The sequence below is a fragment of the Haemorhous mexicanus genome, chromosome 5, assembly GCF_027477595.1.
Source record: "Haemorhous mexicanus isolate bHaeMex1 chromosome 5, bHaeMex1.pri, whole genome shotgun sequence".
NCBI lineage: Eukaryota > Metazoa > Chordata > Aves > Passeriformes > Fringillidae > Haemorhous > Haemorhous mexicanus.
The window spans coordinates 27,076,131-27,088,298 of record NC_082345.1 but is presented as its reverse complement, the minus strand read 5'-3'; the positions used below and the strand labels follow the sequence as shown (position 1 = coordinate 27,088,298).

At 39.5% G+C, this 12,168-nt stretch overlaps 1 protein-coding gene across 1 annotated transcript in view; it reads right to left on the bottom strand.

Moving 5' to 3' along the window:
• The window catches only part of EP300 (E1A binding protein p300), a 61,235-nt gene extending 49,358 nt beyond the window's left edge, over window positions 1-11,877 (bottom strand). Inside the window, exon 1 of the mRNA XM_059846511.1 lies at window positions 11,383-11,877. Within this exon, the coding sequence (XP_059702494.1) occupies window positions 11,383-11,476 (94 nt within the window). The 5' untranslated portion in view covers window positions 11,477-11,877. The remainder of the gene's footprint in view (window positions 1-11,382) is intronic.
• Between the last annotated feature and the right edge of the window lie 291 nt (window positions 11,878-12,168).

The window sequence follows — 12,168 nt, the reverse complement described above, 5'->3', positions numbered from 1 at the left end:
AGAAACAAAGACGAAAAGAACCTTGACTATATATAACAGTTGCAATCCATTTCAGTCTTCTACATAGAACTGGTGCCCTAAAGGCCACTGTAGAGAGTTCTACCTGTGACCAAGCCAAAAACTGACAAGGCTGGACCAGGCAGCTCACAAACCATGTGAAAACAAGATCATATATACTCATAAAAGAGACAAAGGCATAGCTTAAGACAATGGTGAGAAGTATCCAGAGAGCTGATTGACTTTCCAGTACACCGAGCTCACTGCTACTCTTGCAATCTGTTTCATTGAGGATATGCACAAAGATTTCTCACTAACAAAATCAAGCTTGTGGGAAGGCAGAGGAGGAAGATTAGTTCTGCAAAGGTTCATCCACCTGATTCATCATCTCTAGAGATCCTAACACAGAAAAATTGGGATGTAACAGAACTGACAGTATCTGGCCTAAAGCCCAAAACCATCCAGTAACACACTGGTAGGAAGTGTCAATGGTGGACCTGAATCCTGATCCCAATAGAGCAGCATAGAGTGATTCCCCATTATGCTGTTTATGGTATTATTAGTGTATTTCTTTCTACAGGTAACAAGAACATATAGAATAGATTGCTGCTGAAACCCAAGAAGCAAAGAAAAGAAAACCTCAAAACAACATCTAAGTAGTAGATCTGAAAGTCTTAATCTGTGATCATCTCAACATGCAAAAGCATATAATAATTTCCTTTTAAGAACTGTACCACTACTGAACACTTAGCAAGTCTTCAGAAAAAAAAAAAACCAAAACATCACAACAACTTACCCTGGCTACATTAGATCTGTAGTGAGAAAATCAGAAAAGACAGTAGGAACAGGTCCATCTCTACCAGTGGCAGTTCAGTTAAACTGGATTAGGTCATATGAACTGTGCCCTAAACTGTGAGAAGAGGCAACTTCAAAAATCAGTGTACTAACCTGCACTGCATACAATGGACTGAATTCTTGATTTTGCATTCTACTCCTAAAAGTCTGCCTGTAGGAATAAATACCAATATATATATCCAGATGGGGCTTATCTGGGCTTGTCTAGCCTCTGCTGCTTGACCGAAAGGCGCAACTGCAGTGTATTCACCTCAGAGACACCTCTGGCTGGCTGGTAGCTGCAGCTGGCCCTAGAGACAAGTTCAGACATGCAAAGCCCTGGTTTTACCTCTGTGCAGATGCTTTAAGGCAAGGTGAGAGAAAGGAGTGGATTCTGCTAGAGAGTTTCGATCCAGAATTTATTCAGACGGCAGAATTCTGAATCTCGTAACAGTTTCTCAAAGAATTCTCTTTTAGGCCCAAGGAGAGGGGGAGGGAGGGAGTAGGGAACCCACCAACCAGGTAGAGTGTGGGCAGGTCTCAGGTGCAAGGGACACCTGGGTGGGCCAATGGCCCCCCAGGGATGCAGGGCATCTTTTGAACTCTGCCAATCACTCGATGCCCCTCTGGAATGCCAGGACTGACAGACAGCACCCAGCAGGGGTCAGGGCAAGGAGAGGGGGAAGTGACTGACACCTGGGAAAGGACAGGATACCTGTGACAAACTATGACTTCACACTGCTACATCTGCCTTCGACAATGTCTAATCTGCAACATGCAAGGAAACGGCCAGCCTGGGTTGAAAAGCCACCTGGCACCAAAATGGACTTTAAACTAATACATATGCAGAGTGCGCAATCAAAATCCTTAAGTCAATAAGACTCCAATGTCTTATCAAGTGATCAATTTTCAAATTAGCTACAAAATATTTATTTCAAGTTACTTTTACTGCAAGAGCACCTGGTAGCACCAGATCTCAAAGAAGGCAAGGTAGCAATTTATGACAGTGTTTATAAAGCAGGGAAAATATATCAATACTAACTAGTTAGCAGGGAAATCAGCACGTGTTCAGGTGGGACACACAAGTTTCTTTTACATGCTTTCTAGCCTACATTCAGGATCCCATTATTTTCTCATTTCTGGATTAAGACAACAGACCTTTACCCACCTTTCAGAATAAAACAGGAATTTCTGTCTATATGGAAACCATCTGGTCCTAGCAAATAGGCTGCAGTGAACAATACTGGTTTTCTAGGAACATCCCCACGTGCTACAAAATGGCAACACTTTATTCTCACAGGAATGAACCCTCAGACTCAAGACATTCGAGCATTCAGTCTTGAGAAGAATTGGTACAAGCTGAAGGAAAAGCATCATGTGTGATCAGCAATGCCTCAAGAACCCTGCATGGCAGATAGGTCAGACGGCTACTGACTCCTGAGCCTACCTGTCAGACCAGCAAAGAGATAACAAACCCCACAGTTTCTGTCCCTGTTTCCCCTATTGCATATTCCAAACAGAGACACACCATCTTTGAAAGCTGCTGAACAGTCACCTTTTTTTACACAAATGTTTCTGAAGCCCAGCAACCTCTTAGTAGATCAACTTATATCACAGTCATTGGGTTGACAACGAGACAAGCAGACAAGGCTTATTACAGGACACTGAATACAAAGCATGTATGGGACAGGGATGACAGGAACCACAGATGATGTTGGACCACATGGAAAACACGACACCTCTGCCATGCTTTCAGACAAAGAATAACAATAGGGTGCTGAGGTCACTATCTTCGCTGCATGGGGATGCAAAATCTACCCATAATTGAACAGGGCCTACATGTAACAGAGAAAGTGCCCAGAAGATCCCACCAGTATTCCAGAGAAATCAGCCGTTCGAGCTTGCAGTCAAGCACCAGCATTACAGGCCCTAAAAGACACTGTCTGAAATGCCCTCAAAAAAAAAAAAAAAAAAAAGAAGCCAGAACTCAAAACATAAAACCAAAAAAGGCAGGACAAGAAAAGTAGATACAATCTCATAAGATAATCCTCAAACATCCATGAAAATGTAGAAGCAAAGGTGAAATACAGACTTGACACAAAGTGCTAATAAAGTCATCAATTCCCAAGGCCTCTACAATGACAGAAAATTAAGCTAGACAAGTCCAGGCAGTTTTATCGGGGAAGAAGAAAAAAACCCGAACAAAAAAACCCAGTCAAAAACCCACATGCCTAAGGAAAAGGCACACACCAACCTGGTAGGAACTTAGCAATACCACACTTTGGAGATCAGACCATCAAATCCATTAAAAGAGGGGGCTTTTCTTGTAGATACTCTACGAAGCCACAACCGCTTCACAGACAAGCTCTGCCAAAATGTTCTAACTTAAAACGTAGAATTAATTTTAAATTCATCTACTAAATTTATTTAAAATGAAGGGGCAAAACATCCACATCAGCCTAAGATAGCAAGGTCATCATTGCAGCTACTGCTTCCAAAATCCTCAGACAGCCCTCCCTGTATAACCCTAATGGAGGGCAATCACTTGCTCAGCAGCAACTGAGAATCTGTCTTCTGTATTTTGCTATTTGAGTAACAGCCTTCAGCATCAGACTTCAAGATTAATTCTGTTCCCTGTAAGAAATTGGGAAAGCACTGTCACCTTCCTTCCCTGCCAATCCAGAAAAGACCTGAATTTCTTCACTACAACAAGAAACATTGTAATTTGAGGTAAGACTGTAAACAATACAAACAGAAAGCATATTAAAAAACCTTATTTAAAACAACTGGAAAACAAACACGAAGGTTCAAAACATGTTAGCATACTATGGTAGCACACAACTTCTGGCACAAATATTTTTATAAACAATCAAACATTTATTGATAAAACCCAACTCACCATGCAGAATGCACACGATTCCAGTATTAGTTGTAACAATCAGGCATAAGTGTAAGTATTTTACAAGTGTGGACAACAACAACAACAAAAAAATTGTTCTAAAGAACCAACAGCATATCTTTCAACATCTACTGAAGTCCAGAAAATTAGGACCATGCTCTCTCCATTTTTTAAGCTATACTAATCCCTATTTAAACACTGGTGTCAAACACATCAACTTTTGCTTAAGGAAAATAGTCTCAGTTTTGTGAAGTCTCAATAACCTGCAAGTTTAAGTCACACTTTTCCCAAACCAATATCAACTGAAATGCCTATTTTAGTAGACTCTGATTGATGCATGGCTATTGCAGCTTCAGAAGAAAATTGTATTTATAACAAACTTTTCTGTTTCATATTCAAAGTTCTTCAAAAAAACAGTATTTAGAGATACAGATGATAGCAGGAGTTAACCACAGAAAACCATAGTGAAAATGCAATGGTTACAAGTCTGAAATACAGAATTGTAACTGTTCTAGGGAAACAGAAGTGGTGTAATCATATGGAGAAGACTGGGGTCAAAATTCAGGAATAGGATATTTTAAAGATTTAATATTACTTAAGGAGGAATTTCAGAGACATTTTTATTCATGTACCTGTTTATTCATGTTGTTACAAAGGCACTAGTCTTGCCATCACTGATAACCCATATAAGATGAAGTTTTGATATTTTAATTCCAAAATGCTGAAGTCATACCATTAATAATTTCCTTGTGAACATGTTGCTAGTTGCATAAATTTCATTGGGCTACCTTTAACTTGAGTCAAAAGTCTCTAAATTAGTATTACTGTTCTCTGTGTATGCACACAGATCTAGAAAGTTAAAGCAGCTGGTGGACAAAAACTGGGTACATGCAGATAGGATGGGAACACCCTTATGTGCACAGAACACACTGATTCATTTTAGAAGCAATTACAAATCAGTTTCAAGAAAAGAGTAAAGTTCATTTCATTGTCAAGTTAACAACGACTTTGAAATGATGCAATCTGCATATACAATTACCAAAAAGTCAAGTCACTTTTCTGAGTTCATTCAACATTACTCCAGAGTAAAAGAAAAGAGCAATGCTGAATTTATGTACAAAAAAAAAAACAACAAAAAAAAAAAAAGTAAACAAAATAACAGATCAGACTTCATTATCTTAAACCAGTAACACCCCAGATTTCCTGGAATTACACACAGTAACATATAAAAAGTCAGTTTAGCTTCAGCAAAATTTGTACTGAGCAAGCCATATATCAGCATTTTGATGGACTTTTTATTAGGATTCCAAAAAGGAAAAAACCCTGAAAATCTGTGTCTTTTCATCCATTAAAACAGTAGGAGCATGTTACAATCTCTCTTAAAACAAGAGAAATTGTCTATTCAGTGGTATTTGGAAGTCCTACAAAAAAGGAAATAGCAAATCCTGATTCTGCAAGCAAAGAGCATTTAAAACTCCTATTCTTAGATCTCTTAAGGGAATACAACAAAAAATGCAGTACAGAGGTGTTTCACACCATCAAATGGGAAAGAGCTAAATCTTTATCTGCCCTATCTCATAATAACCACTAATAGAAAATAACCTGTTTTTCAAGGTTCTGTACCTAACTTGCACTTTGTAATAAAAAATCTTAGACTGGTCTGCAATTTGACATGCTTGATGTCAGGTGTGTTTACAAGAACAGCATCAAGTGAGCAACAAGTTACTGCGGTTTGAGTCCATCAGAATTCAACACTCCTTCTGCTTATTTTCTTCAAAAATATTTGGAAGAAATAAGTGCTTGAAGGAAAATACTGCACATCAAGTTTTTAAGAGAACTTTAAATACGTTCATATGCCAGTCCATTTAAAGAAAACCTGTTGCTGCTTAAGAAGAGAATGATAGGTTGTCAGATCCTGTTCAGGGGGAGGATCTCTGCCCTAGCTGAAGTTCTACCTAAAGTTCTACAAATTCAAGGCAGCCTCAGAAGTTTTTTATCAGGCACACCACCATATGCAGAGACAGATGTATTTTACTTCAGCCTGCTGCTACAGCTTAAGTAAAGACAGAAAAACAAAATCCTTGGAGACAGGTGTGCATTGTTTAGTTGTCAGTGAAATCTACACAGCAAAATGACTTCATTTGTCAAGTAATAAATCTAAGTGATTTTTGGGCAAACCCTCTCAGAAGGAGCACAAAATCAAGTGATGAGAAATGGTGAAGTAGTATCTTTACACAGTTGGAACAACCACTGAAAGGCTGCTCCTGCTAAGCAAGACACTGAGGTGACACACTGGAGATTATCAAATAGCCTGCAGAGAAGATGCAGGAAATAGACACTAAATCACACCAAATTGAAAGTTACTAATAAAGTGGTTTGCTCCAAGTTATAAAGATACAAAAAACCAGAACTCCTACAGCAGAAGTTCAGTATTTAGCCCCAGTATCTTATTAGACCCACACCCCCCAAACACATATACTAAAACCTAGAGTCTTATAGACCCTTCCCAGATAAAATCTGGTTTTCTGCAAATGCACAAGTGACCAAAGTAAGCCCTGCTCTAGGATTGTGAGGAACAAGATGGAAAATTTAGTTTTGTTTTTTTTTTTTTTAATGTAGGATTCAAATTCCTAAGTCTTTTCTCAAACAAAGGTTTTTCACTGCAATATTAAACTTGTGAATCTAGTTTTAAATTGCAATTGTAAACTGGTTTTCCAGTTTCAAAGGTTTTTTATCTGTAAGTGCTCAACACTCAGTTTTACACTGTGGTATGTATGGTCCTCGTGTTAGAGTACTTTTTTAAAAAACAGGTACTTTTCCTGAGCAGTGTTAGAAAGCTACCTCATCTCAGAGACAGAGTCTACACAGTGAAAGACGCAAAGAATAGATACAGCAGTTTGGAAACCTACAATGTTCAAAAGTACACATGCTTTTCTTTAAAAAAAATCACTAAGCACTATATGAATGATTGGTTTACTTTTCAAAGAAGTCTCACAGACTTAAATTATATTTATTCCTAATACAGTTACTTTGAGAGCCTGTTTAGCTACACAGCAATGACACTCATTTTTGCCACACAAGCATCTACCACTGCAGTACTTGACTTACAGTATAATCCATCCATCAAATGACATTTTAAGGCAAAAACAGCAAGAAATAAGGCTTTTAACAAGAAGGGATGAAAACATTTAACTGATGGCTGTAAGTTAAAATGTAGCTAATCATTTGGTCTTTAATGTTAGCTAGAAAACAGATTGATGAGAAATTGTTCATTTTAAATGTAGCATGTACAAACACTAGCAAAAACCACACAGCTCTCAGAAAATAGAACTGAAAAGAGCAGTGGGGTAAGATTAATACAACTCATTTTGAGAAAATAAACATCCTGATTCACTAGGAATGAATGAAAGAAAAGTATCAGTCAAAACTGCAGTAGTCCAGAAGAGAAGTTTCATTACAGGTCTTAGACCTTTGATGCGAGGGAGAGCAAAATTTAAAAGGTCAGAAACAGTTCCTGAAAAAAAGGAACATCCAGACTTTACAAAAGATGGATACTTCAAGGGAGATGGAAGATGTGCTACTGCACAGAAAAAACGTGACTTTTAGATATAGGAAACTGAAGGATGTTAAGGCACGCACCACAAAATACTCTCTGTTCTTTGGTATAACACACATGCCAACTAATCGTAGAAAACTGACTTCCAGTGTCCCAGCAAGCCTGAAACACTAAGCACTTAAAATCTTATTTTCAGATCAAGCAGCCTAAAAACATGATACTATACAAACACAATGCAGCATGGGGTGTACTCCATTTTTACTCTGTGAAGAAACAGAGCAGCTCTGAAACCAGAGCCCAAAATGCTTTCCCAGTTCACAGAAAACAGCTTATTTCTAAGTGGGGGGAAGGAGCATGTAAAATACGATAAAACTCTCCTGCCCTGAATATACCATAGAAATCTGCACATAGCAATTTCAGAACACCTGCATTGCTGTAGGTAAAGTTAAGGGATCCACAAATAAAAAGACACCTCTCAATTCCCCACCCCCCCCCCCACCAATACCAAAACATGTGGTTTAAATAATCCAATTAAAAAAATCTATCTTTATGAACAACTTTCACTCATTTTACTCCAAGAGAGAATTCCGCAGGATGCACTCCAGTTATTCTGTTACAGTGGGGGGAATAATATGCAGCAGTTTGCTAAGGTAATGTTTAAGAAAGTCTTGCTAGAGTAGGTGCAACTTATCAAAAATGTTGCTACCAGTTAAGAAAGATGAGCAAAGATGCTACATTGGCGATGTAGTCAGTGTCATCTTCTGTCAATGTAACCCTGCTGGTACTGAAGTGTAACAAAGTCACTGTTGTCACCAAAAGATGACCCTACTGTAGAGTTGTAATGGCCCTCAGAAAACTTAAGACCCGGACAAGATATATAGATCATTACCATTCTTCTTTGCAACAAATTTAACAATTAAATAGAGAAAGGGGGAAAAACAAATTGTAGAAAAACCTGTGTAGTTCAAGGGAATCCCACACAGTTCTGTCTCTGAAATTATTCGAGAGCTATACAACATTAAAGAAAAAGTGAGACCATTCAAAAATTCTAACATATTAGAGGATGCTGCAAGTACCAAGACTTTCTAAACTACTATTACAAGATGTGCTACAAACATTTCAGTTTGCATCATTAAGGTTGAACCGGCATTAAAAAAGCAACTTAAAAGGACACTAATGCAGTATGTTCCATGGCAAAGCAAATTCTGAGCAGGGAACACATGAACCATCTATAACTTTTAAGACCGAAGAAGATGCAGCACTGCAACAAAAGTGGGAAATGTAGCTATATTTGGCTGCTGCCAATAAATCAAGCCTATTAGGACAATCTCTGCTTACTTCTTTTTAGAAGAAAGCCACCAACATTAGAGATTAGTACATTCCAGGCCCAGAATATAAGTATCATCCAGGTCTATAGTGAAAACACGAGTTAGAGACTCCTCTTGGTCTTCAATATAAATATACTTAAAATCTTCAAGTGTGGGAATAATGTAACACGAGTTAGTCATAATTTTTACATATCTAACAAACTAAAATATTTCAGATTAAAAAAACTAATCAAAAAGTCAACAGCAAAAACAGCACTATGCACAGCTGCTGCAAAAAGATTTCATCAACAGTGCAAGCATCTTGCCTTTCTCCTTCTCTCTGATAGTGCTGAGAATCTAACAGTTTTAAAAAGAGTGCTTGAGTAAGTACATAAGTACCATGTTACTTATTTCCTATTATTAACCGAGGAGTGGGGACAATACGAGATTCTATAAGTGGAATTTACTTCATGACAGCCGCTTGCACTATTTCAAAGCAAATTTAATCAGCAGATAGGTTAAAAATTTGTAAACTTCAAAGCAGTTTCCCAAAGCAGAAGTATGACAAAAACTGCAGTTTCAAGCAGCAAATGAAAAAATATAACCCTCAAAATACATTCATTGGTTCATAGGTTGGATTTTATTCGCAGAAATAGATATTATACGTAATGTTAAAAAACACAGAAAGTAAAACTGTCCCATAATTACTTGGCAATTAAAAAAGTCACAAGATTAAGAACTCTTCAGTAGGTCTTATGTAGCACTAATGAAGTGTTTGCACCATTATGAACTTCAGCATAGCTATCAGGTGATGACAGTCCCAATCACTTTGGAAAAAATTGAAACTGTCTGAAAAGTACTGAAACTGTCCAGTCCCTAGTGTTTCACCAAAACTGTAAAAAGTCCATTTATTAACTACAAAAAGCTGCCCAGTAAGTTAACAACTAAAGACTAAGTATTCTGTGAGAGTCTGCACCTGTTAAACTGAAATACATTCACAAATTATCCAACCTTTATTTGACCACAAATGTCTGAACTTAGATGTGTGTTCATTTGAATCAAAACGTGCCTTTAACTTTCATATTTTTAAAGTATCAGGACTTTTCTCACAAAATATTTTTATTTCACCTCTCTAAACACAGCAAAATAACCACTATCAAGGCAAATTTAAAACAGTTACTACTGAATTAATCACTGTTTTCCAAATCTAGCACAAAAACAGGCAACAACTCGTTCTAGCCAAAGAGTAGCTTCTCCAACCCTCGCCCTAATACCAACAGGTCTCTAGTAAGAGAGTAGAAGAGTCATGTCCTCCACTTACAACACAATATTGGCTGTATTTAATATGCACTAAAAGTCACACACAAACTTTTCAAAACTAATACGTCATTCACTGAGAATAGGAAAGGCAAAAATCAAAATTTTGGCGATGATCCCAAGTAGAATCACATCCACTGCTCAAAGATCTATTATTAAAATCTGGTGTTGTCAAAGAGCTTGTCAGGAAAAAAAAAACCCCCCCAAAAAAAAACCAAAAAAAACCCACCAAAACCAAAACAAACAAAAAAATACCCCCAAAACCAACAACAAGAAAATAACTCTTCCCTTTTCTTGCCAATTGCTAACTGCATTGAATAAGAGCACTGGTGCCTTCAGAAATGCCACCACTCACCAGACTGGCAGGAGGAGGCCTCCTCCACATCCCATAGATTAACAGGATCTAATGTGAGTTCAAAGAAACTCCAGTGGGACAGGTAACAGAGTACTCTCGCAGCAAAATTACACCAAATATTCACCTGCTTCGCAAGCAGCATTAAAAGGCTGAACAGCCCTTTGTTACTTCCTCCCCCCTCCCAGTACAACCAGTTCATATTTGCTAGGGATTGGGACACCTAAAATTTCCATGCTCTAGCTTGCCTTCCCAGCATCACCAAAGACCTTTGCGGGACTGCAGAGAAGCCCCTTTTCTCTTCACAGCTCTTAAGTCTACAGGGGAATTTCAGACATTTTGGTCTTGCAGCAAAGAAACAGGAGATGCATGATTAACTACACTCCATATTGATTCTTAATGCAAATAAGGTGGAATAAAATTTCATCTTTAAGAATATAAGAGACTCAATAAACCTTATGCCCCAAGCGTGGCATCTGGATTTTGGTTTTAGCTGTTTTTCCTAAAGCCGGTGGTCTATTTGAATGAGAAAAGCAGTATTTGGATACACTTCTGCAGGAAGAAGAATGGAGGATTGTAAAAAGTAAATCGTATAAGGAGACTGCACATAAGAAGGAAAAAAGAAAAATCGCAGAGAAATAAATCTCTCGTTTCTAAACAAGCTGCAAAAGAGCCACGTATATGCAAAATACAAGACAAAACCAAGAAACTTGTACACGTAATTCAACAATTAAGTGTACAAAAGCATCGTCTTTAGCACTACTTCGTATTTCTGCAACTGGCATTATGCATAGACAGGAGCTCGTAATCGCTACTATTGTGAAAGACACGAAAATGACGAACTGTTAAGTCCTATCTGCAGCTGATCAAAAGCACAATAAACTGAACAGCTTTGCTTTCAATCACTTCCAAAAAACCAGAAGGGCGAAAACATCAGAACAACCCTCCCTAAGCCATTAACGCAAATAGCTTCAAATGGAGCGAGAACAGACGGGAAGGAGAAGAGCAGGCTCGAGCTAACAGCAGCAAAAGGGAGGAGGAGATTTAGGCAAAAGAGGGGAGAAAAGGGCAGTAATTGCGGCACCGAGAAGCGGGGAGGGTCTGGGGCCCTGAGACTGACCTGTGCCGTCGCTGGCGGAGACGGAGAGCGCCGGTGAGGAGAGTTTAGGCCGCTTGGCTGAAGGCGGGCCCGGCTCCACCACATTCTCGGCCATTTTTAATTTTTTAGACAATCACTCAGAGCAGAGAGAAGGTGGGGGGTGAACCCCAAAACCTTCACGTTCTTCTGGGCCCGGAGTCAGGTGAAGAACAACAATAAGGCCGAAAGCAAGGAGGAAGATCTGGTGAAGGGGGGCCAAGTTCCCCTTTTTCTGCTCCTCGGGCTCTGGGAGGGCGGCAGCGGAGAAGCTCGGAGAGGTGGGAGCTGGGGCGGGCGGGGGTGAGGCCTCTTTCCCCAGGCGAAAGGGCTGAACGAAGATGGGAAGAGCAGGTAAAGCCCCCGCCAAAAAAAAAAAAAAATTTAAAAAAAAATGGAGGCTGGTGAATATTCAATTTTTTTTTCGTAAAATTAATCCCGGCTGTTGTGCTGGTGCTTCCTCGCCGCCGCCACCATAATCATCTTCATCCTTCGGGGGGTCTCCTCCTCCTGCTGCCTCCTCACCGCCGCCATCAGCCTCTTCCTCCTCGGCGCCGTCCTCCTCCTCCTCATCGCCACAAGGAGGCGGGCGAAGGAGGGGAGAGGAGGAGGAAAAAAGAAAAAAAGATCACCGTCCTCTAGCAGCAGCTCGTTCCCCCTCCAACACCACCCTGCGAAAAAATACCCACCGCCAGCGACGGGGCTGGGGGGGAGGCGGCGGGGGGAGTGGCACGGCGTGCGCGGGGTCCCCAGCTCCACTCGCTTCTTCCT